The sequence below is a fragment of the Neoarius graeffei genome, chromosome 8 (genome assembly GCF_027579695.1).
Source record: "Neoarius graeffei isolate fNeoGra1 chromosome 8, fNeoGra1.pri, whole genome shotgun sequence".
Taxonomy (NCBI): Eukaryota; Metazoa; Chordata; class Actinopteri; order Siluriformes; family Ariidae; genus Neoarius; species Neoarius graeffei.
In genome coordinates this window covers 31,818,602-31,843,844 of record NC_083576.1, presented here as the reverse complement: position 1 = coordinate 31,843,844, position 25,243 = coordinate 31,818,602, and the positions used below count along the sequence as shown (strand labels likewise).

The window sequence follows — 25,243 nt, the reverse complement described above, 5'->3', positions numbered from 1 at the left end:
GGCGCGCCTCCTCCCCCTCCTGACGGGAGAGGCGCAGCTGGCCGCGCTATAACTCCCCGCCAACCGCCGCGGAGGACGGCCCGGTGAAGGTCCGCGTAGGCCAGCCGGCGGTTGGCGGGGAGTTATAGCGCGGCCAGCTGCGCCTCTCCCGTCAGGAGGGGGAGGAGGCGCGCCACGCGCTGCTCCATCGGCCACCCCGAGGCTTCGGCGACCTGCTCGAACAATGTGAGAAACGCCTCGGGGTCGTCCTGCGGGCCCATCTTGGTCACGGTGAGGGGAGACGGGCCCGCGGCCGGGGCGCTGGTGGACCCCGCCGACGCGAGGAGATGCCGGAGCGCCTCACGATCTTCCTGCTGGGCCAGCACCAGGGCTTCGAAGCGCCGCTCTTGCTCCTTTCGGAGCGTGACGAGCGCCTGGTGCTGGCTTTGCTGAGCCGTGGCGAGGGCGTGGACCAGGTCCGCGAACGGGGAGGATTCCATGGGGCTGCGAGGTTGGTGCTCCACCTTGTCCCGGGTTTTGGCACCACTGTAGAGCTCTCTGAAGTGTGGGTGGAGCACAGAGGACGGCAGGACAACGCTTCAGATACAAATAGGCTTTTTATTGCCAGACTTTTCAGTATAACCGCCAGTTTTAATCTGATAGCGAAACACACACACTGTGTTCTTGTCCCGGGATGAGCTCTTCTCTGCTCTGCCTCCTTAAATAGGGCGCGGTTACTGGGAAAACACACAAAACACAGGTTAATTACCGTCAGGTGTAGTGATTTCTGCCACTCGCCTTCCCTGGCTCCGCCCTCCTGTCACAGACCGGCGCTTGACCACGCCCCCGCTGCCACAATGTGTTTTAAAAAAAAATAATTTTTTTCTATCAATACCTAGCCATGACCTTGAAATCAGATCCATTGATAACAAAAGTCACAAATAGTGTTCAGTGTTCGTTGTTACAGCCAAACACAACACACCGATTAGGCATTTTGTATCACAGAATATTAATACATCATTTCATAGTGTTTTGAGTGTTCAAAACTATCCACAAACTGAATAAATCCACAAAATCCGCAATGTAAACAACTCTGGTAAACGCACGCTATAGAGAAAACATGGGGACAGGCCAGCATCACCCAAGGGAGGTTACTGGTATGACGTCACACACAAGTTGACCTAGTTAACGGCTGGCTGCCTAAATTTGGCTGTGCGCGTCAACTTTAAATGCTTGTAGCGGGCGCATCGTGACACTGAGATCGCGGGAAACCGAGGGGCTTGAATAACCCACCAAACCCGACATTTTGACACATGATATAGCCTGACTGCTGAAATTACCGCACGAGGCCTTTAAGAGATAGTTCATTATTATGCAATAGCAAATCATAATTATGAGACAATTATCTCAGTACTACGAGATATTAAGTCATAATTATGAGAGACCTTCTCATTATTATGTAGCTGGAAACAGGCTTCCATAAAAAATTGGTAAGGAGATGTGGGCAAATATTCCAGATTTATTTTGGCTGTATCTCAATACTTACCCCCTCCCCCTGACCACTACCACCACTCAAATCACCACCCCCTTTATGACAGGTTAATTTCTAATTTATTAATTCTGTTATATATCAATTGTTATTATTTTTCCTTTAAAAAAAAAAAGATGAACCTTATGGTGGCTTTGCCTAGTAGGAACACCACTCCTCTCCGCGTCACGTGTCGAACAGGTTTGCTCTCCTTAGTGATGCACCCACTGAGAAACCTGAAAGAGCTCTGGTTATAGGGGACTCTATCATACGGCACGTGAAATTAGCTCAGCCTTTAGGGGCACCAGCAGCTTTAGTCAGGTGTATACCAGGAGCCAGACATAGCAGGTAATCTTAGGGTCCTAGGCAAGCACAGGTTCTCAAAGATAGTTATCCATGCAGGAGCTAATGATATACGCCTTCGTCAGTCTGAGTTTACTTTGTAGAGGTGTTTAAATTAGCGAAGGTGATGTCCGATGCTGTAGTATGCTCTGGCCCCATCCCAATGCGGCGTGGCAATGTAGCTTACAACAGGTTATGGTCACTGAACTGCTGGTTCTCCAGGTGGTGCTCTGAAAACAGTGTGGGCTTTATAGATAATTGGGCTAATTTTGAGGGCACTGCTGGCCTGTTAGGGTGGGATGGTATCCATCCCACTTGGGAAGCTGCTGCTCTCATTTCCTGCAGCATAGGTCATAGTCTCAGAACAGGCCTAGTTAATTTCTGGCAATCCAGAGCCAAGGCCAGGGAGCAGACGAACAGGCTAAACCGACTGTCTGCTAGCTGCACAGAGTCATCACTCAGGGTCCACTATGTCGAGACTGTGTCTGTTCCCCGAGCTCAACAAAAAAGTAAAAATATTCAGAGAGTTTGTTCCAGTAACCTAATCAATATAAAATTAGATCATACTAACTGTACAGCTGCTGCCAGTACCTTTGATCTAAAGGTGGGGCTATTAAATATTAGATCTCTTACATCTAAAGCGCTAATGGTTAATGAACTTATTACTGATCAGGAGTTTAATATACTTTGTTTATCTGAAACTTGGATTAAGCCAAATGAATATATAGCATTAAATTAAGCGAGTCCTCCTGGATACAGTTATATACACCAGCCTCGTCAAACTGGCAGAGGAGGAGGCGTTGCGATTATTTATAATGATTATCTAGGTGTAACACACAAACCTGGTTATAAATTTAATATATTTGAAGGTCTTCATACTAATATAATGTATGTAGCCTCAAAAAGTAAGTCTACCCAGTTAATTCCGTTACTTATTATTTACAGGCCCCTGGGGCCATATTCTGAGTTTCTTTCTGAATTTGCAGATTTTATCTCAGACCTGGTTATTGTTGGAGATTTTAATATTCACTTCAATAACCCAGAAGACCTTTTGAAAACAGTGTTTGCGTCCATTTTAGATTCAGTAGGGATTAATCAGAATGTCATAGGACCGACCCATAATGGTGGTCACACCCTCGATCTAATACTAACATTCGGGTTAAACGTAGAAAATATAGTCATACTTCCACGATCTGAAGTTATCTCAGATCATTATCTCATCTCATTCAAAATATGTCTGAGTAATAATATATGCACCTCACCACACTACTGTATTAAATGTACATTCACGTCAACTACTGCACAGAGCTTTATACTCGTGATTGGGTCACTGTCAGCCCCTGCAGAACTTGATCAGGCAACTGAATGCTTAGAGTCAACGTTCCGCCATACTTTCGATAATGTTTCGAAAAACGGTCAGAGAGAAAAAATTAGCACCCTGGTATAATGATGACACTCGCACTTTAAAACAGACCACTCGAAAATTGGAACGTAAATGGCGTCAAACAAAATTGGTAGTGTTCAAATTACCATGGAAGGAAAGCTTCCTGAAGTATAGAAAAGCTCTTCGTGCTGCTAGATCAACACATCTCTCCTCCCTAATAGAAGATAACAAAAATAATCCTAGATTCCTATTTAATACTGTAGCAAAATTAACCAGGAATAAGTCCGCTATAGACACATGCACACCTGCAGTATGTAGTAGCAACGACTTCATGAATTTTTTTAATGACAAAATTGAGAATATCCGACAAAAAATTCAAACTACTAATTTAAGGTCAGACAATTTATGTGACCCTGTAGTTAACAATATAACTGTATCAGATCAGCAATTAGAATGTTTTACTTCCCTTAGAAAAATTGAATTACTTTCATTAATCTCAGCATCAAAAGCCTCAACTTGTGTACTAGATCCCTTACCTACACGTCTATTCAAAGAGATAATACCTGAAGTAATTGAACCGCTTCTAAAAATAATAAATTATTTTCTTAGGATCAGCCATGTACCCAAATCCTTTAAACTAGCAGTTATCAAAACCCTGATTAAAAAACCTGACCTTGATCCCTGTCAGCTGTCCAATTATCGGCCAATATCAAACCTCCCCTTTATCTCCAAGATCCTTGGAAAAACTGTGGCACAGCAGTTATGCTCATATTTACATAGGAATAACATCCATGAAATGTATCAGTCAGGATTTAGACCTCATCATAGTACAGAGACAGCTCTGGTTAAAGTAGTAAACGACCTACTGCTGGCATCTGATCAGGGCGGTGTCTCGCTGTTTGTGTTGCTTGACCTCAGTGCAGCATTTGATACCACTCCATTCTTCTGGATAGACTAGAAAATGTTGTGGCAGTTAAGGGAACGTCCCTCTCCTGGCTCAGGTCTTATTTAACTGATCGCTATCAGTATGTTGATGTAAATGGTGATTTTTCTAGACGTACTGAAGTAAAGTTTGGTGTTCCACAAGGTTCTGTCTTGGGTCCACTGCTTTTTTCTTTATATATGTTACCTCTGGGTGATATTATTTGTAAACATTGTATTAGTTTCCACTGTTATGCTGATGACATACAGTTGTATGTTTCTGCAAAACCTGATGAGAGACACCAGCTTAATAGAATTGAGGAATGTGTGAAGGACATTAGACACTGGATGCTTATTAACTTCCTTCTGCTTAACTCTGACAAGACTGAAGTACTTGTATGAGGACCACATGCAGCTAGAAGTAAGTTTTCTAATTACACAGTAACTCTGGATGGCCTTTCTGTTTCTTCACGTGCAGCAGTAAAAGACCTCGGAGTTATTGTTGACCCCAGTCTTTCATTCAAAACTCACATTGATAACATTACCTGGATAGCTTTCTTTCATCTCAGAAATATTGCTAAAATAAGAATCGTTTGAGGGAGTTTTTCCTTGCCACCGTAGCCACAGGCTTGTTCATTGGGGATAGATTAGGGATAAAATTAGCTCATGTTTTAAGTCGTTCAAATTCTGTAAAGCTGCTTTGCGACAATGTTTATTGCAATATAATAAATAAACTTTATTTATAAATAAAGTTTATAATTAAGTTACATTAAATTTATTAAATAAATTATTAACTTAATTAAATAAATTAAGTTATAAATAAACTTGACTTGACTTGACTTAATGTTTCAAGTTTTTTATTGTCATGTGCACAAATAGCCTTAAGTGTCAGTATGCAATGAACATCTTCATTGCAAGTTCTTTCTCTCGCAGCAACAGCACGACAGACACAAACATAAATTATCTACATGAGTGGCCAGTGGCACAGTATTAATACTTTGCACAGTTATTTATTTTGGAGTGTTGAGATCGTACCAGAAGTTCATGTGGCTTAAAGTGTCCACAATATCACCATTAGTACCATACTGTGTGCAGCCTGCCCTTACTGTATGTGTTAATTCAGTCTGAGTATTAATTAAGCACTATCACATGAGAGGGAGCGCTGTACTGAATACCAGCAAAGCTGTGATTTGGTCGTAAGCACAGGCCAAGTGCCATAGCTAATCACAGCCATATTGATATTCAGTAGCTACAACAGCACGACCTCAAGTGTCATATTGTTTTTATACAACAGTTCTATAAACAAGAAATTAATACTGAGTGACATTTTGGACACAATATGGCCAAATGTGCAGTTTATTTTTTTGCTCTGATCATGGAAATACAGTACTATGTACTAAACTGCACTAAAGTCTTAGGCACCCAATTCTTTTCTCATACAAACTCTGTTAGAGATTTCTATTTTATGACTTCTACATTATCGAGTCAGTCCAAAACATTTTAGAGTTCCAAACGTTTGTTTTCCAGCACAAAATTAAACATTACAGAAAAAAGGTTTGTATCTGAGCAGCGTATTACATAAGAGAACACTTTTCAGATTAAAAAAGAAAACATAATGAAGGCTACTGGGTTTTGCTGCAAAATTAAGAAGCAAGTGTGACAAAGTGTCCAGAAGAACTGTGGCTGGTTCTGCAAGATGCTCAGTAAAACCTACAGCTCATTTCCTTATAAAACTCCACACATTGGACCAGAGACTACTATTTTTTTTAAAGCAAGCAAAGAGTTGTCTCACACCAAATATTGACTTTGTTTCATTTATTATGGCTTACTGCTGTTTATAGTATTTGTTTAATGTTGAAACATTTCATTTCATTATTTTTAAGCCATTTTTGGTCTACAGCATTTCTTTACATGTTCCTAAGACTTTTGCTCAGTACTGTGGATCCCAAAGAAGACATGTCAGCTGCCTGGCTAGCTTGCTCATTGATTTTTACATGGATGCTCCTATTAAAGGTGCTTCTAGTGAAGCTGGCCTTCTTCCTTTTCATCTTCATGTGATGAGCTTTCTTATTTTAAGTCAAAAGTTATATTCCTGAAAAATCTCATTTGCCACGCCCACTCACAATGTTGTTAACATTACTGTAGTAGCCGTTTCGAACTAGGAAGTGGGGTTTACGTGCAGGACACAGACGAAAACTCTTGGAACGCTGCTCGTCCAATCAAATTAGTGGACTGGAACTAACTGTTGTATAAATTATGGACATGTGGGACAGGCAACTTGATAGAGTTCCTCACAAGTGGTTTGAGGTCAAAGAAAGCCAAAGGGCTAAAGTGTTTGGTTTAATGAATCACTCCATTGTTAGAATAATGAACAAAACTTTTAGTTTGCGTTTTATTTGTCTTGTTTTTCAAAAAAAAGCATCATGCTAGCCAAGTCAACTATTTTCCACAGTGTGAGCTGTGACAAGTAATCATTTATTTACCACATTAAAAATCTTAAATATGCTATCTTAAATTACTCTCACAATATTTTTTGTTATTTCAAGCAATGGATAAGCCTACCTGACTCTTTGTGCAGAGTACATTAACAAACTACAGACTATATTGACCATCTGCTAGTCTTCATGCTACGAAGCCACAACATTATAATAAACTAATTGCAGTACTATCAGCTACTCTTACTAAATAGTATGATATACTATCTTGTTCAAATTAATTTTAGTACATATATTTAAGAAAACATTTGCGAATAGATCACTAATACTAGCAGTTTGTTGTTCTCGTATTATTTAGTAGAGTAGTACGCGGTTTAAGATGTAGACAAATATACCCTTCAAATATATCTTTTCATGCAGTTACCATTTCAGGCACTAGAGGACGGTATAATACCATCAGAACTGAAGGACGCTGCACTAGTGGCCGTCCGCTGTAGAGATACTGTATAACTTTGTGGACAGAGGTGCAGGTCTCAACAAAATTTCCAACCCAACGTAGATTGGCCCAACTACATCTCAGAAACCACACAAAAAGACTTAAAGCCCCCCCCCCCCCCCCCCAAAAAAAAAAGGCAATAGAAAATGGAGATGATCTTTTCTTCATTTTCCCAACGTTTATATGGGAAACAAGTTCACTGTGGTGCACAAACTTTTTTGATTTGTGTATCTGGAGTATGCCTTTTTTTTGTCATCACCTAGTACAGACAGTATCCAGTCCATAATCCCCCTTTGCCTTTCCCAACCTTTTGACAATGTCTTACTATAGAAATAATTCACCAGAAGAGAGGAATGCTGATTTTGCAACACCACCATCTCCAGGTACATCCTGAGTTTGGGTTACTCTTTGTCCAGAGTTAGGCATTTCCTACAGTACCCATGTCTCAAATGACATGGTAGGTACGTGGCAATTCTAATTTGCCACTAGATGTGAATAAGTCTGTTTGCATGGTATAAAAAAGTGTCTAGCACTACACCACTGCACTTGCAAAGTAATGTTTTAAAATTAAGCATGAGCTCCCGAGATGAACAATAGTGTTCTTAGAGCAAATGCTCAAAAATATGTTTCAATTTTTTTAAGAAATGTCTTTTGTATATAAATATGCCTTGCTGCATTTGTACAGTACATACACAATATATTAACATTTGCAATCATTAATATACAGTAGATACATGACAAAATATAACTACATCCCTAATCATTAATCATATGAATATATAATAAAACAAAGAAGCAGATTAGCCTAACAATGGTAATCTGTCATTGCCTTACAGATTTAAAACAGCATCATTAATACAGTGTAGACATTATTTTATAAGCAGGCTGCAGGTCTGTGTATTAGTCCATTTATAGTAAGCCTGTGTAGTCTCTAACTAAGTCTTTTTGCTAATGTAGAAAGAGAAAGCACAATAAAACAGTTAAGCTACATTTCACTTCTTGAATCACAATAATACTGATCCCCTGACCTTGTCCTTCAGGTTTAGCCTGAGTTTCTATAATAAGCAACAGTCACTTCACTTTAATTCCCTAAGGCACCAGTTTGCACAACTGAATTCTTCTGAAATGTTAAGGTTACAGTTTAGCTTAATGGCAGGGTTAATGCCATTGCTTATGAATTAATTTCCTATGACATCAAACAAAATCCAACCACATCATACATGCTCATTGCTTGCTCGTTCATTTATTCAGTAGGCACAGTCATCTTCAGCCCTACCCACAATTGATTGAGCTACTGCAATTCTCCAGCTTGCTCTTCTGTAGAGGATGGGCAGATGATGGCAAACTGCGTTTGCGCTTCATGTTCAAGGAAGTCAGTGATGCCTTGCGAAACGTCGTGAGCCTGTGACGGAAGTTCTCACCTGAAAAGAAGTAAAGCAAGGGGTCAAAGCAGGAGTTGGCAGCAGCCAGGCACAGTGTGATCACCACGGATTTCTGAATGGAGTTGATCTCATCACATGAGGCACCCTGCTTCTTAAAGTGGAGGTGCACTGTGCGCTGCACATGGTAGGGCATGAAGCTGACCAAGAAGGCTAGCATGACAACGACGATCATGCGGATTGCCTTGGTACGTGTGTTTTGCTGCTTCTTCAATGCATTGGAATTGCCCAACAGTGCCCGCACAATGCCAACATAGCAAACCAGGATGACCAGGAAGGGCACAATGAAACCCACCACCAGTGAGACGTAATTGAGCATCACCAGCTTTGTTAGGCTGCCTGATTCCTCCGGCGGCTCAAAGCATTTGGTTTTGTTGGTCTTTGGGTCAATGTGTTGACCAGACATCAGGAACGGTGAGCTGGTGGAACAGATGAAGACCCAAATGCAGGCACAGACAACTCGCGCCCGCCGCTCAGTGACCATGCGCAGGTTCTGCACAGGGAAGACAATGGCCAGGAAGCGTGTAAAGCTCATGGCCATCATGAAGAAAATGCTGCAGTAGAGGTTAACATAGAGTGCATACGAGCTGATGCGGCAGATAAAGTCACCCAGTATCCAGTTGCCCTTTAGCACATAGTAGAGAACGCGGAAAGGCAATGTGCACACACACAGTAGGTCCGCCACTGCCAGATTAAGCATGTACACATGGAAGGCAGAGGATTGGCGGTAGGTCCGGATGAGCACCACCAGTGCAAAGCCATTACCCACCAGGCCGAAAATGGTAATAATGGAGTAGGCAGTGGAATAGACCTGGTTACGGAAGTCATCAATGGAGGGGCAGGAAATCTCAGTGGTGTTGTTTGCCATTTTCTGGGTTCTTTAAAAAAACAAACAAACAAACAAACAAAAAAAAACATAAATGGCACTGAAACACACAAGATTGCACACAATTTATACACTTGAGACATTACAGTATTGACACTTAAGTAATTATGTATGAATGTGATGGGGAAGTTAAACTCTATGCACGTTAGGCTATAGTTTCAAGCTATAAAATGTGTCGACTTTAAGTAAGACAGCTAATTTAAAAACACACAAATAGTATTTGGGGTAGCTTTGCCACTGCATAGCTCCAGGGTACCAGGTTCCATCCTGAGTTCGGGTTACTGCCTGAAGGGGCGTTTCTCCCTGGGTCTGTGTGATTTTCCTCAAGGTTGTCCGGTTTCCTCCCATCTCCGAAAGAGATAGCAGTAGGTGGACTGGTTTATGCCAAATTGCTATGAATAAGTGTGGCTGCATGGTCCCTGAAATGGACTAGAGCAGGGGTTTTCAAAGTGTGGGAGAGTCAGCCCCCCCTCAGAGAGCAAATAAACAACAGCGCCCCCCCCCCCCCCCCCCAATTTTTGTTGTTGCTATACTTAATGTTCCATTCGTATTAAAAAAAATGGTTGTTGTACACATTTTTATTTTTTTCTTTTACACATTTTAAACATCTGTGCTTTTTAAAACATCTTTTTTTTACACATTTTAAACATCTGTGCTTTTCTTTTTAAAACATCTTGTTTTACACATTTTAAACATCTCATAGCATCGTTAGCTAGCACCTCTTGGCAGACAACACACTGTGGCAGTGGAGCATCTTCAGATCCAGTCCATGAAAATCCAAACTTTAAATAATCGTGGTCATACTTCCTTCTTTTTTCAGTCCCCCCAGGATTCCGCGGGCCTTTTTTGTGATTGTTGCGGACTAAAATGTCTGATGTTGCGGGGGGGCTTTCCAAAAAAATTGCGATGAAGGTTGCGGTGTTTTTTAGGTTTTTGTTGCGATTACATTGCAGGAGGAAGTGAAAGTTGCGAGAAATTGTTGCGATTTTCTCTTTTTGTGATTAAAACTGAGTGATATGTTAAATATTAAGTTATTACCGAAAAACTATTGATTAAAAAAACAAAGACACTGAGAAATGGTCCTATAAACAACTTTACCAATATAAAAGATTACCAGGACTACAAAAATGCAGAAAAATAGGCTTTACTTATTCAAATGCACCTGTTGGTTCAAAAGTTAAAGTGCAGAGAACCTCACAGCACAACATGAAGTTACCTTAAAATATAATATAAATGCCTCAGCTTTCATGTAAGAAAAAAAAATATTAATACTAGTACTGTGTGCAGGCAGTCTCTCCTGAAGACTAAATTAAACAATAATTATAAACTAATAAAATAAATGGCTCAGGCTTCATAGAAGGAAAAAACAATTTGAACAGAATCTCACAGTATGATGCTGAAGCTGCCTAAACAATGGAAAATAAAATACCATTTTGGCAAAAATGTTGGCATCCATTAATTTCTTGTATTAAGTAAAAAAATAATGTAAAGTGCACACAGTCCTTCACTGTAAACATACACTTTCAGTAACATAATTTAAGCCTATATAAACACTGACTTGCACATCATGCAGTGTTGCCAGATACTGCTGACGTTTTCCAGTCCAAAATATGTTCAAAACCCGCCAAAATGCACTTAAAACTGCCCAATCTGGCAACACTGCACGCATGCTGCTTCTCTTGAACGTATACACGGAAGTAAGGCGGAAGGTAGTTTGTCGACGTCACCTCAAGACGACGCCCACGATTGGTCAAATTTGCAGGAAGGTTGCGGTGATTGGATATAATTGCAACACCGCCCTGAATTCACGGGGATTGGTTGAATTTGCAAATCACAACATCGCGAAATCCTGGAGGGTCTGGTTTTTTGCTTGGCCCAGACTCTGTCTCCTTACTCACTGTAGCTTTAGGTACTAAAAATCGATCCATTTTGTCTCTGGCAAAGGCTAGCTGAAGTTCGCTATATGTCCGCAATAGTAACTTATTCTGGTTTATGTTTCCTCACGTTGCGCCCCCCCCGAAGAACTCTGGCGCCCACCAGAGGAGGCGCGCCCCACACTTTGAAAAGCCCTGGACTAGAGTCCCATTCTGGGTTCAATTCAATTCAATTTTATTTATATAGCAGTTTTAACAATCAGGGTTCGTACACATTTTAACCAACAAATTTCCATGACTTTTCCATGAGTTGGCCACAAGTTTCCATGACTACGCATAACCTCTAAAATGTCAATATTAGGTGTGCTGTATGTATACTTTTGACCCTGTGTTGATTTCAGAAAACCCAAAGTAAATTAAAACTTGTGCACCAAATTCTAATGTTGTTTTTTTAAAAATTAAAGATGTATGCTGTACATTCTGCCACAGAAAAAGAACAGTTCAAAGAAATTACTGAAAGCCCAAATATTGCCATGACATTCATATCCAAGAGGACATTCATGTCACTGTATGTAAACTTCTGACCACAACTGTATATATATGCCAAATATTATGTAAACCATAGTTAGTACAAAGTAAAAGTGTTTAATAGAAGCGACGATGCAACCAAAATGTGCACACCCTTAGAACAAAATTAAAAGGAATTTTCCACATTATAATCATTTAAGTTTATTCATTCAGTAACTACAGTGAAACTAATAGGAAAGGTGTGTTGTAGTAGGGGTTCACGAATGTGAGCCTAGACATTTAACCCTTTGGTGACTGACCCCTTGAAAATGGTTCCTCCAGGAACGATGACGTTTCAGTTGTCAAGACAACGGAAAAACTAAAATACAAAAACAGAAAGATACGTCACAATGCTCTTGTGCACAAAACAAAATGCTCTTGTATTTGTATTTGTATTTTAGTTTTTCCGTTGTCTTGACAACTGAAACGTCATGGTTCCTGGAGGAACCATTTTCAAGGGGTCAGTCACCAAAGTTAATGGATTAATAGGGGTTTTCTTGAGTTACATTCTTTCTGCTTCTCTTATTTGGTGCTGCATTCACCTCATTCCTTCTCACTTATTTTGTTTGAGCTGAAGACTGGAGTCCATTGTTTGCGTTGTTATTTGATCAACATGTTCAAACATCAAATACGCATGTTCGGAATAAACAGGATATAAATGTTATGGCTGCTTTCACAATCTCGCATTCTCATTCGCTTCTTTACCTTGTTATGAAGATAGTCCAAATGTGCAAAGATATGCACACTTGCGTTCACCGCACGCAACTCTTGTGGCTATCTGACTATCGGGAAACATGGCCTGGAACAACTGGGCTGTATCCTCACACGACTTGAAGGAATAGTGAGCTTTGATTACCTTTAGCGCCCAGAATATCTCCGCAGTAAGCGAGTCATTTCTAGTCACAGCACTTGAAAGCGTTCCTTGTCTCAAAGACGAAGTGGCAGTAATGCAGGTAGATGTCGGCGTGGATGTGGGTGTCGTCGTGTGAGGTTGAAAAAAACTGGCGATTGAGTTTGCTTGGCGGGCAGCGACTACAGCTTGGTGCTTAGCGCCTTTGGCATGGCTAGTAAGAGCTGCTTCTCCCATGTTAGCTATGTCGAATATTTTACTGCACAAGACACATTTGGCTCTTCCAGGGTCCTCTACCCTCTCCAACCACGATTTGTATTTTTCGGCATGAAGCCAGACATTATTAAATGTACATTTCCCTGGCATTGTGTACTTTGTCTCTTGGCATAGTACAAGCCACGCGATCTGATCTAAAGACTGAGGGAAGTTTACATTGCATCTAGGCAACGCACATCACACGTGATATGAACAGTGGCCGGAGAGGGGGAAAAAGCGGATCAGTAATGATCTCCGCACTGGCCGGTTAATCAAATCAACACGCACAATTTTCTTATAATAAGTTGTTTACAATATACAATAACCAATTTTAAATCACATTGTATGTTCACAAAGGAAGGCGGATAAATTCCATAACTTTTCCAGGGTGCTCGTGTTTCCAGGAGTATTCCAGTCCTGGAAAATGACATAAATCACATTCCATAACTTTTCCAGGTTTTCCATGACCGTACGAACCCTGAACAATGAACATTGTCACAAAACAGCTTTACAAGAATATGTAAGTTATGGATATAAATTTTACATTTATGAATAGATCATTTTCATTTCCCACTCACAGTATGCCCAAGATACAGCTGTTACTGAAGAATGAATGAATGAAGGAATGGTATCTGGATTAAACATTTTAACCATTTCTGTAACTGAACCGGTTTCACTAAATTGCTACTAGGTGTGAATGAGCATGTGAATGTATGTTTACATGGTGTCCTATGGTTGGCCCTAAACAAGGGTGTTTTATCAATCAGTGTTTTATATGAGTAGTTTTGGTTACTCTTCAATTTTAAGAAGGAACCACCCTTCATTATGTGGTGTATATACTTGTAATTTTCTGCATTTCTTAAATAACATAATCATTTGCACAGACTGGCGATTTGGCCAGGATGTACCACGCCTCTCACCCAAAGTCAGCTGGGATTGGTGCCAGTTTCACCCACAACCCTGATGGATAAGTGGGATAGGTAATAAATGGATGGAGCGATAGATGGATGGATGATCATTTGCATGCCCTTACTTATTATTATCATATTTTTTCTCAACACTACAAATAGGCTACCACAAGTCTGCAAGGTAATCAAAATAATTAAACAACTTACTGTAGTATGAATGCGATGAAGAATAACATGTAGATGTTTAAACTGATCTTGAGGTCATTGGGTTATTTCTGTACTGTAAACGCTGTAGATTTAATGTAGGCTAAGTGTGAGGCAATGGATTCTGCACAGAGGTAGTCACTATTCACCATCACGGCCTTCTTATGCTCTGATATCACAGGAAGTGCATTTTCGGAAACTAAACTGTTTGTTTCGTTTCAACCTGAGATTCTTAATTAATCATTGCATGTTACATATTAGGCTAGAGTTAAATTGACTTGTATGCCAGACCCATTCATAACGATGTAAGTGCATCTGTATAGCCCAACTCTTTTCAAACTGGCAAAATAAACATGTTCTTGCATGCAGGTAACATTCTATGGAAAAGTAAAGAATGAGAAACGGTTACCAGGAATGTTGGATCTCTTATCCAGGTAGTCCGTGGTGTGGCTGTAGCAGCTGATCAGAAAGGCTTTGCTCCTCAGTGCAAAATAAACGAGGTTCGGGTCTGATCGCGTCTGATTAAACGCGATGTTGAAAGATAAGCGCGTGTTTAATGCCACTCCGTTTCTCAGCGCGCGCAGTGAATGTGAACCTGCAGCATAGTGCGCGCACGGATAACAATGTCGGTCTGCGCGCGCACACTCTTGGTAAACAATAAAGTGAACCACGTGCTTCATGCAGTCATTCGTGTTGTCCAAACTTTAACCAGAACTCCTCTCAGTGAAGCACTGTTTAACAAGTGCTCTGTCAACAGGAGTGACTTCGCCTGAAGACGTATTAGTTAAGGGTTGGACATTCAACAAACCTACGTTTAAGGCATACAGTAAATCCTCTAATACTGGCCTGTATTCCATTACTGGCCGGGACTCTAATATTGGCCGGTCTCGCTGTCGGAGGAGGTAAATAATGGCCGGACTCTAATACAGGCCGGGGCTATAACCAACGATGTTTCTGAGATCATAGTGGCCTTACACAATCGTTCCGATCTGAAAGACAATTGTGATCAGTGGCGCCGCCAGGCGTATGGTCGTACGCACTAGGCGTACCTTGGGGAGAGAGATTTTTTTTTTTTTTTAATTATAATTGTTACCTGAATGCTTTGGCAATGCAACATAATTTGAGAGAGAGAGAGAGAGACGTGTGTGTGCCGGCGCATTTGTGTGCTTCAGGAGTGGGCGGGGTGTGCGTGACCAAGAAAGCTCATTGGTCAATGCAGATATACTTTTCTTGCACCACTGAGATTCTCTCCAGTTTTGAGAAACGGAGACAGACAATCGTCAGTAGTCAGAGCTTGTGCGAGAATTTATTGAGAAGCGAGTCAAAAATGAGTAAACGAACCCTGAAACAAACGAGCTTGTTTCAGACTTTTACGAAAAAGTCCAAAAGCAGTGATCCAGGGGTGTCATCTGCTTGCCAGTCCTCTCCAGTATCAGCTAGTAACACGGCACCGGCAGCTTCCACTCCTCCGCAACCTAGCAGCAGTACGCTGCAGCTGGATGCTAGCTCAGTTCCTTTGAGAGAATTGCCTTCATCTACCTCTGAGTTTGAAACTAGCCATACATCCAGTGAATTTCATATAAGAACACCTACATCTCCCCATGATCAGAAGTAGATGGTTGCTCCACCTTGCTGACAAATGAGCCATCAGATAGCTTTACTAATGAGCCACGAGTCAGCCCGCTATCACTGACATCAGATTTATCAGACATAGGTAAACTTCAACCAGATGCCTTAAAATGTGCACCGGACTCTGTAAAGCTCAATGTCCTACAGAACCGCTTCAAACCAGACAGAGGGTGGGTGGCTCCTTCTACTCTGATTTTCGGTAAACTCAGAAAAATACCCGAGGAGTTTTTCAACGAGTCTATGTACCCCACGTTGCGCTACAGTGTGTGTCAGAGTCGTGCGTGCGGTAGTGCTGAGCAAGTTCACTAGATTCTAATCGAGGCTATAAAGAGTTTATTGTCGTGTGTAGTTCACATATGTTGTTCAAATATCAGCCTGTGTTCATGGAAGGCTATTGTTCAATTTCAAGTTAAAGTTCTATCGTTGTTTTGTGTATAAGCCTATAGATCGACTCTTCATAGAAACTGCAGCACGCAAGCGTTTTTTTTTTTTTTGGGGGGGGGGGGGGGGATTACACCACTAGTGCGTACCTTACAGTTCAACCCTGCAGGCGCCCCTGATTGTGATTACCGGTAGGTCTGGTGGTAACCAGGCAACCAAGCATCAACCTATTTTATAGGTTCAAATAGACACAAAATCTCGTTTTTATTCATTCCACTGGTAGTCTGTTTTGCTCAAATTGAAATAGAGGCCTGCCTCTAATTCTGGCCTCCTTCCAATAATGGCCTGGACCAAGATGCACTTGAGTGAAATAAAGGCCCCGGCCTATATTAGAGGATTTACGGGTATGTACTTTTTCTTAATGTAGCCTATGGGAGCACTGCACTTTTATTTTGATAGGGCAGCTGGCCCCTTGTTTTCCCTGTTGGTCTCACGTAGAGTTTAAGGGCCCGTTTACACGAGGACGCTGTCGGGTAAAAACGACTAAATATTTTATCAGAAGTGCCTTTCGTTTACACAGGGACGGCGTTTCCGAGGCTGAAAAACGGATAAAATTGAAAACGCCTTCCAGAGTGGATAAGTTAAAAACAGCCCCCGTTGCATATCCGTCTAAACTACCCAATACGCAAAACTCTGCTCGGATCTGCTCATGTCGGGTACGCGTTTACGTCATACATATGTCATATACTGCACATGCCAGCCCGGGAAGTAAGAAAGTAAGTAAAAAAGTAAGAGCATGTCTGATTACATCGATCCAACAGACCTTCAAGCTGCTCTGTGTTTTAATGCAGTAGATGTGTTTTCCTGCTCACTCGCCCAGCTGGAGCTCCTCAGTTTGGTGTCGCCAAGTTACACGCACGCGCGTGCCGCCTATTCAAGCCGCTCGTGAAACCATTTTTTTAAAAATAAATTCATACATACTCAGTATTAATTAATTTAATATGTATGTGATAATTATATGTGATTAATGCATAATTAGTATTTACCCGCCATCATGTCATCATTCATATGGACCGCAATGGAAATAAGTTTTAAACTTTCTTGCGTTATCCATGTACAACTAGTGTATATTTTCCATATTGTATTTATTATATCATGTATATACATTGGTTTACTAAATAAACAAAAAAAATAAAAAATAAAAATAAACCCGAGACTGAAAACAAAACTAGCAGCCGAACGGATTTATTTTGCTGAGATGGACACTGCCTTTTCTCTTCTTCACCGAAACAAGAGTGAGTGTTACTTAATAAAGGCAGATTAAGAGAGTTTCGGTTTGGTCCTGCTCCTCCCTCGAGCACTACAGTACCTCAGCCGGACCGGTGTTCTGTAAAGTTATCCTAGCAAGTTCTCATACAGACCGTTTTATTATTCAAAACAAGTCATTACAAATTATTTGACTCGGCCAAAGACTCGACCAATACGCACAAAACATAAAAATCGGCAAATGCGTGAAATTCTCACCGATTTTCTATCAGCCCAGCTGATCAGTGGGACAAAACTACTGTTGAATTTTCCTACCCTCCTGGATTTCGCGCATGCGTAGTAGGCTTGGTAGGATAACTTGACAGAACAGCAGCGCAGATGTGCAGATCAGACAAGACAGAAGACGTTGCGCATGCGTGCAGACATAGCGGAGACATTTATGTGTCACCGTATAGACGCAGATTTCCTCCTTGAAAACAGTCGTATAGACGCGGAAAAAAGTGAGAACGAAAACGGACTTTCGCGTTTTTGTTTTATACCGTCCCCGTGTAAAGTGGGCCTAAAACGTCATGACTTTAGCTCACCTGGGAAGAGACGCCGAGTTGATGCTGAGCACCTGCGGTGGTATATGTTGTGTTTCCTCTCCGTGGTTGTTATTTTTGTCTTTTTTTTTTTATAAAGAAGCTGGTGGTGTGAGCCCAGCTGGTTGTGTGTGTAGTGACTTCAGTGCCTGGACAAGCAAACGGAAGGTAAAGTTGCGTCTGTTTGCATTCGGTCCATGCATTTGTTTCATGTAAATGTTTGCAAGTTTATTGACCGCGCTTAATTTAATCACAGTATTGCCAGTGGTCCATGGCTGGAAGCCTGTGTGTGGGTAACAGGTCATGCGATTTGACGAGCAAACGGAAGGTAACGTCATGTCTGACTTTAGCCAAATTTAAACAATGTTTTCTTGTTGATTTTAATTATTGAATTTATCACAGTATTACTGATGGTGGACCCAGCTGGAACCTGACCTATGAGTAAAATTCGTTTCTGTGTAGCTGTCCAAGCGGGAGGTAATGTTGCCTTTGTTTTGTAATACATCTCGTGAAAGTACTACGGTGCCCAGTGTTGTGGGAGTGGTTAATGTTTTTTTTTATGCAAGTGGGTAACCATAGTATTTTCCTAATGGCAACTTTCTTGTTAAAAACATGCAGGAACACATCACCATTGGTGCTACAGCAACGGTAGATGGGGCACCACTGTTTTTCCTTATTAAGTTTTAATCAATTTTCTTTTGTTGGTTTAATACTCTGGGCAATTAGGAAATTGAGCTTTGGTGATCCTGTGTGTCGTGACTAGGTATTAGGTTTGTGCATTTAAAGTGTGCAGCCTATGGGCTGTAGTTCCATTCTTTTAGTAGTATTTAGGCTATCATTGGGGGAAACCAAATTAAGTATTTTTAGAGTAGTACGTGTGCAGGTGTGTTGTTACCATTTAACAAATTAGACTGTGCCCATGTGGCAGTAACTTTTTTTTTTCTTTTTTGGGGTTTGTGGTTTTTGTATTTTTTTTCTTGTGCTTTGTTGATTTGTTTGCTGTGTATTGTCTTTTGGTTTTCCTCTCATGAACACCTATATTATTTATACCATACATTATTTTTGCTATTTGCACATTCCTGTTGCCAATAGGCACATTGTCACCTTATCCTCTGTCTATGTGGCTGAGAGCCTAGTGCCCATGAGTAGTCTTGTTTTAAATTAAAAAGAGAAATTAAAATAAAAGCTTTTTATATGACTGACAGTTGTATTTCAGTTATTTATGTTGAACTGTTGTGGGGAAGTAAATCCAGGTGCCTTATTGTAGGGTTCTCTCATCCTTGAAACTGAGAGTGGCGTAGTCACTTTTGTTATAGCAGTGGCCAGGTTCCCGTCTCAACAACCCATCCCGTACATGCTCGATAAATTGATCCCGGACTAAAGCATCCGAGTCTAAAATGCCTCTGGGATTGTTACGCTTTATAGCCTCCATCAAGCCCAACAAGGCATGAGAGAACTCACGAATGGACTCCCCCTCTAATTGTTTACGCTGGAAAAACTGCTTTTGGAGAAAAATAAACGATTTAGAACATCCATAGGTATCAGTCAAAACTTGAAATATTCTGTCTGGATCATTTCGCTCTATGGAAGGGCGGAACTTTCTCTCGTTTTTTGCTTCGCCATCTAAGAGGTCATACAAAAACAAAGCCTGCTCTGCCCGGGACATGTGTCGTACTTCCAGAGATCTACGGGCCTCCTCCACCCACTCCTCTACTGGTAGTGTCTGTCTTTCCCAGAAAACTAGGACATTTTCTCTCCCTTGGCAAATATATGTAACATTCAGATCTATGAGATACATTAGCAATACCAGCCCCTGAAGAACCACCCCCATCATTCCCACTAGAGCTAGCATAAGCATCAGAAATACCAGCCCTGGAAGTACCAACCTGACCAAAAGTAGCACGCAAGTGGTCATTATCAGCCTGCAGCTGTTGAATGCGTTCATTTAAAAGTCTAAAATGTTCATCAGGGTTCACTTCTGTATCACTATTACTCATGACTGATTACCAACAACAATTAAGCAAAAAAACCAAAAAGCACTAGTTCAGAGGCACAAAATTTCAGCTTAGCCGAAAAAGCAGATCTTTTTAACCTTGCTGGTCGTCTGCAGGGCTGGTCACTTGGAGGGCCTTTCGTTGACTGGAGGCAACCACTGTTTTTCTCCCAAAAAAAAAAAAAAACACATACAAAACCAACTTAACTCTGAAACTTCATGACAGTTGCACTCGGCTATCCTGCCGACTACGCCAAATGTGGCCACTGCTATAACAAAAGTGACTACACCACTCAGTTTCAAGGATGAGAGAACCCTACAATAAGGCACCTGGATTTACTTCCCCACAACAGTTCAACATAAATAACTGAAATACAACTGTCATATAAAAAGCTTTTAATTTCTCTTTTTAATTTAAAACAAGACTACTCATGGGCACTAGGCTCTCAGCCACATAGAGGATAAGGTGACAATGTGCCTATTGGCAACAGGAATGTGCAAATAGCAAAAATAATGTATGGTATAAATAATATAGGTGTTCATGAGGGGAAAACCAAAAGACAATACACAGCAAACATATTAATCAACAAAGCACAAGAAAAAAATAAACAAAATACAAAAACCACAAACCCAAAAAAAGAAAGTTACTGCTACATGGGCACAGTCTAATTTGTTAAATGGTAACACAACACACCTGCACGCACTTACTACTATAAAAATACTTAATTTGGTTTCCCCCAATGATAGCCTAAATACTACTAAAAGAATGGAACTACAGCCCATAGGCTGCACACTTTAAATGCACAAACCTAATACCTAGTCATGACACACAGGATCACCAAAGCTCAATTTCCTAATTGCCCAGAGTATTAAACCAACAAAAAGAAAATTGATTAAAACTCAATAAGGAAAAAAGTGGTGCCCCATCTACCGTTGCTGTAGCACCAATGGTGATGTGTTCCTGCATGTTTTTAACAAGAAAGTTACCATTAGGAAAATACTATGGTTACCCACTTGCATAAAAAAAACATTAACCACTCCCACAACACTGGGCACCGTAGTACTTTCACGAGATGTATTACAAAACAAAGGCAACATTACCTCCCGCTTGGACAGCTACACAGAAACGAATTTTACTCATAGGTCAGGTTCCAGCTGCGTCCACCATCAGTAATACTTTGATAAATTCAATAATTAAAATCAACAAGAAAACATTGTTTAAATTTGGCTAAAGTCAGACATGACGTTACCTTCTGTTTGCTCGTCAAATCGCATGAGCTGTTACCCACACACAGGCTTCCAGCTGTAGACTACTGGCAATACTGTGATTAAATTAAGTGAGGTCAATAAACTTGCGAACATTTACATGGACCGAATGCAAACAGACGCAACTTTACCTTCCGTTTGCTTGTCCAGGCACTGAAGTCACTACACACACAACCAGCTGGGCTCACACCACCAGCTTCTTTATAAAAAAGACAAAAATAACAACCACGGAGAGGAAACACATGTACCACCGCAGGTGCTCAGCATCAACGCGGCGTCTCTTCGCAGGTGAGCTAAAGTCATGACGTTTTAAACTCTACGTGAGACCAACAGGGAAAACAAGGGGCCAGCTGCCCTATCAAAATAAAAGTGCAGTGCTCCCATAGGCTACGTTGATTTATTATTATTTTAGCATGACTTAGTCATGTAATTATTTTACAATAGTATGTAGTTAATGGGGGGTGGCATGGTGGTGTAGTGGTTAGCGCTGTCGCCTCACAGCAAGAAGGTCCGGGTTCGAGCCCCGTGGCCGGCGAGGGCCTTTCTGTGCGGAGTTTGCATGTTCTCCCCGTGTCCGCGTGGGTTTCCTCCGGGTGCTCCGGTTTCCCCCACAGTCCAAAGACATGCAGGTTAGGTTAACTGGTGACTCTCTAAATTGACCGTAGGTGTGAGTGTGAATGGGTGTCTGTGTCAGCCCTGTGATGACCTGGCGACTTGTCCAGGGTGTAACCCACTGTAGCTTTCCCTAGGTGTGGGTGGAGCACAGAGGACGGCAGGACAGAGATCAGGTTCAACAAATCGCTTTATTGCTTCCACTTTTCAGGGAACACAATCTGTTTAAACCAGACACACGCACACACACACATCAGGTGTCTGGTTCGGGAGAGATCTCCTCTGCTCTCGCTCTCCCTCCCTAAATAGGGCGCGGTCCCTGGGAAGACACACAAACAGGTTAATTGCTCTCAGGTGATGTGATTCTGCCACTTACCTTCCCTAACTCCGCCCTCCTGTCACAGACCGGTGCTTGACCACGCCCCCGCTGCCACATACCCCCACCGCCCGACTCAGGCCGGGCAGCCGTCCGGCCTGCAGCCGACTCCCCCCCCCCCCTTGACGGGAGAGGAAGTCAGCCACGACCATCTGCGCCCCCGGCCTGTGGACCACCTTGAAATTAAAGGGTTGGAGCGCCAGATACCAACGGGTGATCCGCGCGTTGGCATCTTTCATGCGGTGGAGCCACTGGAGGGGCGCGTGGTCCGAACAGAGGGTGAAAGAGCGCCCCAGCAGGTAGTACCGGAGGGCGAGGACCGCCCATTTGATCGCCAGGCACTCCTTTTCGATCGTGCTGTAGCGCCCCTCACGCACCGACAGCTTCCGGCTGATGTATAGGACCGGGCGATCCTCCCCCTCCACCTGCTGGGACAAAACGGCCCCCAGCCCTCTGTCCGACGCATCCGTCTGTAACATAAAAGGGAGAGAGAAGTCAGGGGAGTGTAAAAGTGGCCCCCCACACAGTGCAGCCTTTACCTCCGAGAAAGCCCGCTGGCACTGCTCCGTCCACTGGACCGGATCTGGCGCCCCCTTTTTAGTGAGGTCAGTCAGCGGGCTGGTGACGTCCGAATAATTAGGTATAAACCTACGATAGTAGCCAGCCAGCCCCAGGAACTGTCTCACCCCCTTTTTGGTCTTGGGCCTCGGGCAGGCTGCAATCGCTGCTGTCTTATTAATTTGGGGACGCACCTGCCCGTTGCCCAAGTGGAAGCCCAGATACCGTACTTCCACCCGCCCAATCGCACACTTCTTTGGGTTGGCCGTGAGTCCCGCCCGTCTCAGCGACCTAAGGACGGCCCTCAGGTGTTGCAGGTGCCGCTGCCAGTCGTTACTATAAACGATAATGTCGTCCAGGTAGGCGGCCGCATAGGTGGCGTGGGGCCGGAGGACCCGGTCCATCAGCCGCTGAAACGTAGCGGGCGCCCCAAACAGCCCAAACGGAAGTGTGACGAACTGGTGTAAGCCGAACGGTGTGGAAAAGGCCGTTTTCTCCCGGGATAATGGAGTCAAGGGGATCTGCCAATATCCCTTCGTTAAATCCAGTGTCGAGTAAAAGCGAGCCGTGCCTAGTCGATCGAGCAGCTCATCAATACGAGGCATTGGGTACGCGTCGAATTTAGACACCGCGTTGACTTTTCTATAGTCCACACAGAACCGGACCGAGCCGTCGGCCTTGGGAACCAAGACCACTGGGCTGCTCCAGTCGCTGTGGGACTCCTCGACGATGCCCATTTCGAGCATGGCCTGAAGTTCTTCCCGAACCACCTTTTTTTTGTGTTCGGGTAGTCTATAAGGGCGGCTACGCACTACCACCCCCGGGGGTGTCTCTATGTGGTGTTCTATGAGGTTAGTGCGACCGGGCAGGGGCGAGAACACATCCGAAAACTCGGCCTGCAACTGGGCGACCTCCGTGAGTTGGGTCGGGGAGAGGTGGTCTCCACAGGGGACCGGAGAGGTACGCGATGCCAAATTCCCTTTTTGAACCTCCGGCCCCAGCTCCGCCTTCTCCGGAACTACCGACACCAACGCCACGGGGACCTCCTCGTTCCAGAGTTTGAGCAGATTGAGGTGGTAAATCTGTAGCGCCCCACCCCTGTCTGTTCGCCTCACCTCATAGTCGACGTCCCCGACTCGCCGTGTGACCTCAAAGGGTCCTTGCCACTTGGCGATTAATTTGGAGCTCGACGTGGGCAAGAGTACGAGTACTTTATCTCCCGGTGTGAACTCTCTAAGGCGCGTACCCTTGTTGTACAGGCGGGCTTGCCGTTCCTGGGCCTGCCGCAAATTCTCCTGAGTTAGGTGGGTGAGCGTGTGGAGTTTTGCGCGCAGGTCCATAACGTACTGAATTTCATTCTTACTTTGTGAAGGTCCCTCCTCCCAATTTTCCCGCAGCACGTCCAGGATGCCGCGCGGCTTACGCCCATATAATAATTCAAACGGGGAGAACCCCGTGGAGGCTTGAGGGACCTCTCGCACTGAGAACAGCAAGGGTTCGAGCCACTTATCCCAATTACGTGCGTCCTCACTTACGAATTTCTTAATAATATTTTTGAGGGTGCGGTTGAACCGTTCTACTAAACCGTCCGTCTGTGGGTGATACACACTGGTGCGGATCGGCTTAATCCCCAATAACCCATACAGTTCGCGTAGTGTTCGTGACATAAACGTAGTGCCTTGATCAGTCAGAATCTCTTTCGGGATTCCAACTCGGGAGATGACGCGGAAGAGTGCCTCTGCAATACTGCGTGCTGAGATATTGCGCAGAGGCACTGCTTCCGGGTATCGCGTTGCATAGTCCACTAGAACTAATATAAAGCGGTACCCTCGTGCTGACCGATCTAATGGCCCGACGAGATCCATCCCAATTCTTTCAAACGGGGTCTCGATTAACGGTAGAGGGCGCAATGGCGCTTTTGGAATGGCCGCTGGATTTACTAACTGGCATTCGCGGCATGCCGTACACCACCTACGGACATCGCCGCGAATCCCCGGCCAATAGAATCGGGCCATTATTCGGGCTAGTGTTTTATCCTGCCCTAAGTGTCCAGCCATGGGATTAAAGTGAGCCGCCTGGAATACCAATTCCCGGCGGCTCTTTGGAATCAAAAGCTGCGTGACTCGCTCTTTAGTTTGAGTGTCCTGCGTCACTCGGTATAATCTATCCTTCATAATTGCGAAGTAGGGGAAGGACGGGGTGGCGTTCGGCGGGAGCGTTTGACCATCGATTACTCTCACTTGGTCAAACGCATGCCGCAGAGTCTCGTCTCGCGACTGCTCCAATGGGAAATCCGCGAGGGATTCCCCAATAGAGAGAGGAGGAGCCGGTGGCTCCTCACCCTGACGCGGAGATGACGTAGACGGCTCTGTGACAGCTGCTCCCGCCAAAACGACACCGGGACCTCCCCCTGTCAACTGGCAGGACCCACTCTCTACTAGGCGCGTCATTAAACCCCGAAATCCCGGCCAATCAGTCCCCAAAATTAACGAGTGGGTAAGGCGAGGATTAAC

At 43.2% G+C, this 25,243-nt stretch overlaps 1 protein-coding gene across 3 annotated transcripts; it reads right to left on the bottom strand.

Annotated features, from left to right (window-relative positions):
* Positions 1 to 7,219: 7,219 nt before the first annotated feature.
* On the bottom strand, positions 7,220 to 18,008 carry cysltr1 (cysteinyl leukotriene receptor 1). 3 transcript variants are annotated; one of them, XM_060926887.1, is made up of 2 exons: positions 17,929 to 18,008; positions 7,220 to 9,402 (listed from the first exon to the last, which is right to left on the bottom strand). In XM_060926887.1, exon 2 carries the CDS (start codon positions 9,390 to 9,392, stop codon positions 8,358 to 8,360), a length of 1,035 nt encoding a protein of 344 aa, XP_060782870.1. In that variant the 5' UTR covers positions 9,393 to 9,402; positions 17,929 to 18,008; the 3' UTR covers positions 7,220 to 8,357. The 3 variants fall into 3 exon arrangements, with proteins under 3 accessions (XP_060782870.1, XP_060782869.1, XP_060782868.1); XM_060926886.1 differs by lacking the exon at positions 17,929 to 18,008 and adding an exon at positions 14,478 to 15,147 and having other exon boundaries at positions 7,220 to 9,450; XM_060926885.1 differs by lacking the exon at positions 17,929 to 18,008 and adding an exon at positions 14,478 to 15,146.
* Positions 18,009 to 25,243: the final 7,235 nt, after the last annotated feature.

Excerpts from the sequence above, each read along its gene's own strand:
- cysltr1 (XM_060926887.1), bottom strand. The coding sequence starts at position 9,392 with ATGGCAAACAACACCACTGAGATTTCCTGCCCCTCCATTGATGACTTC.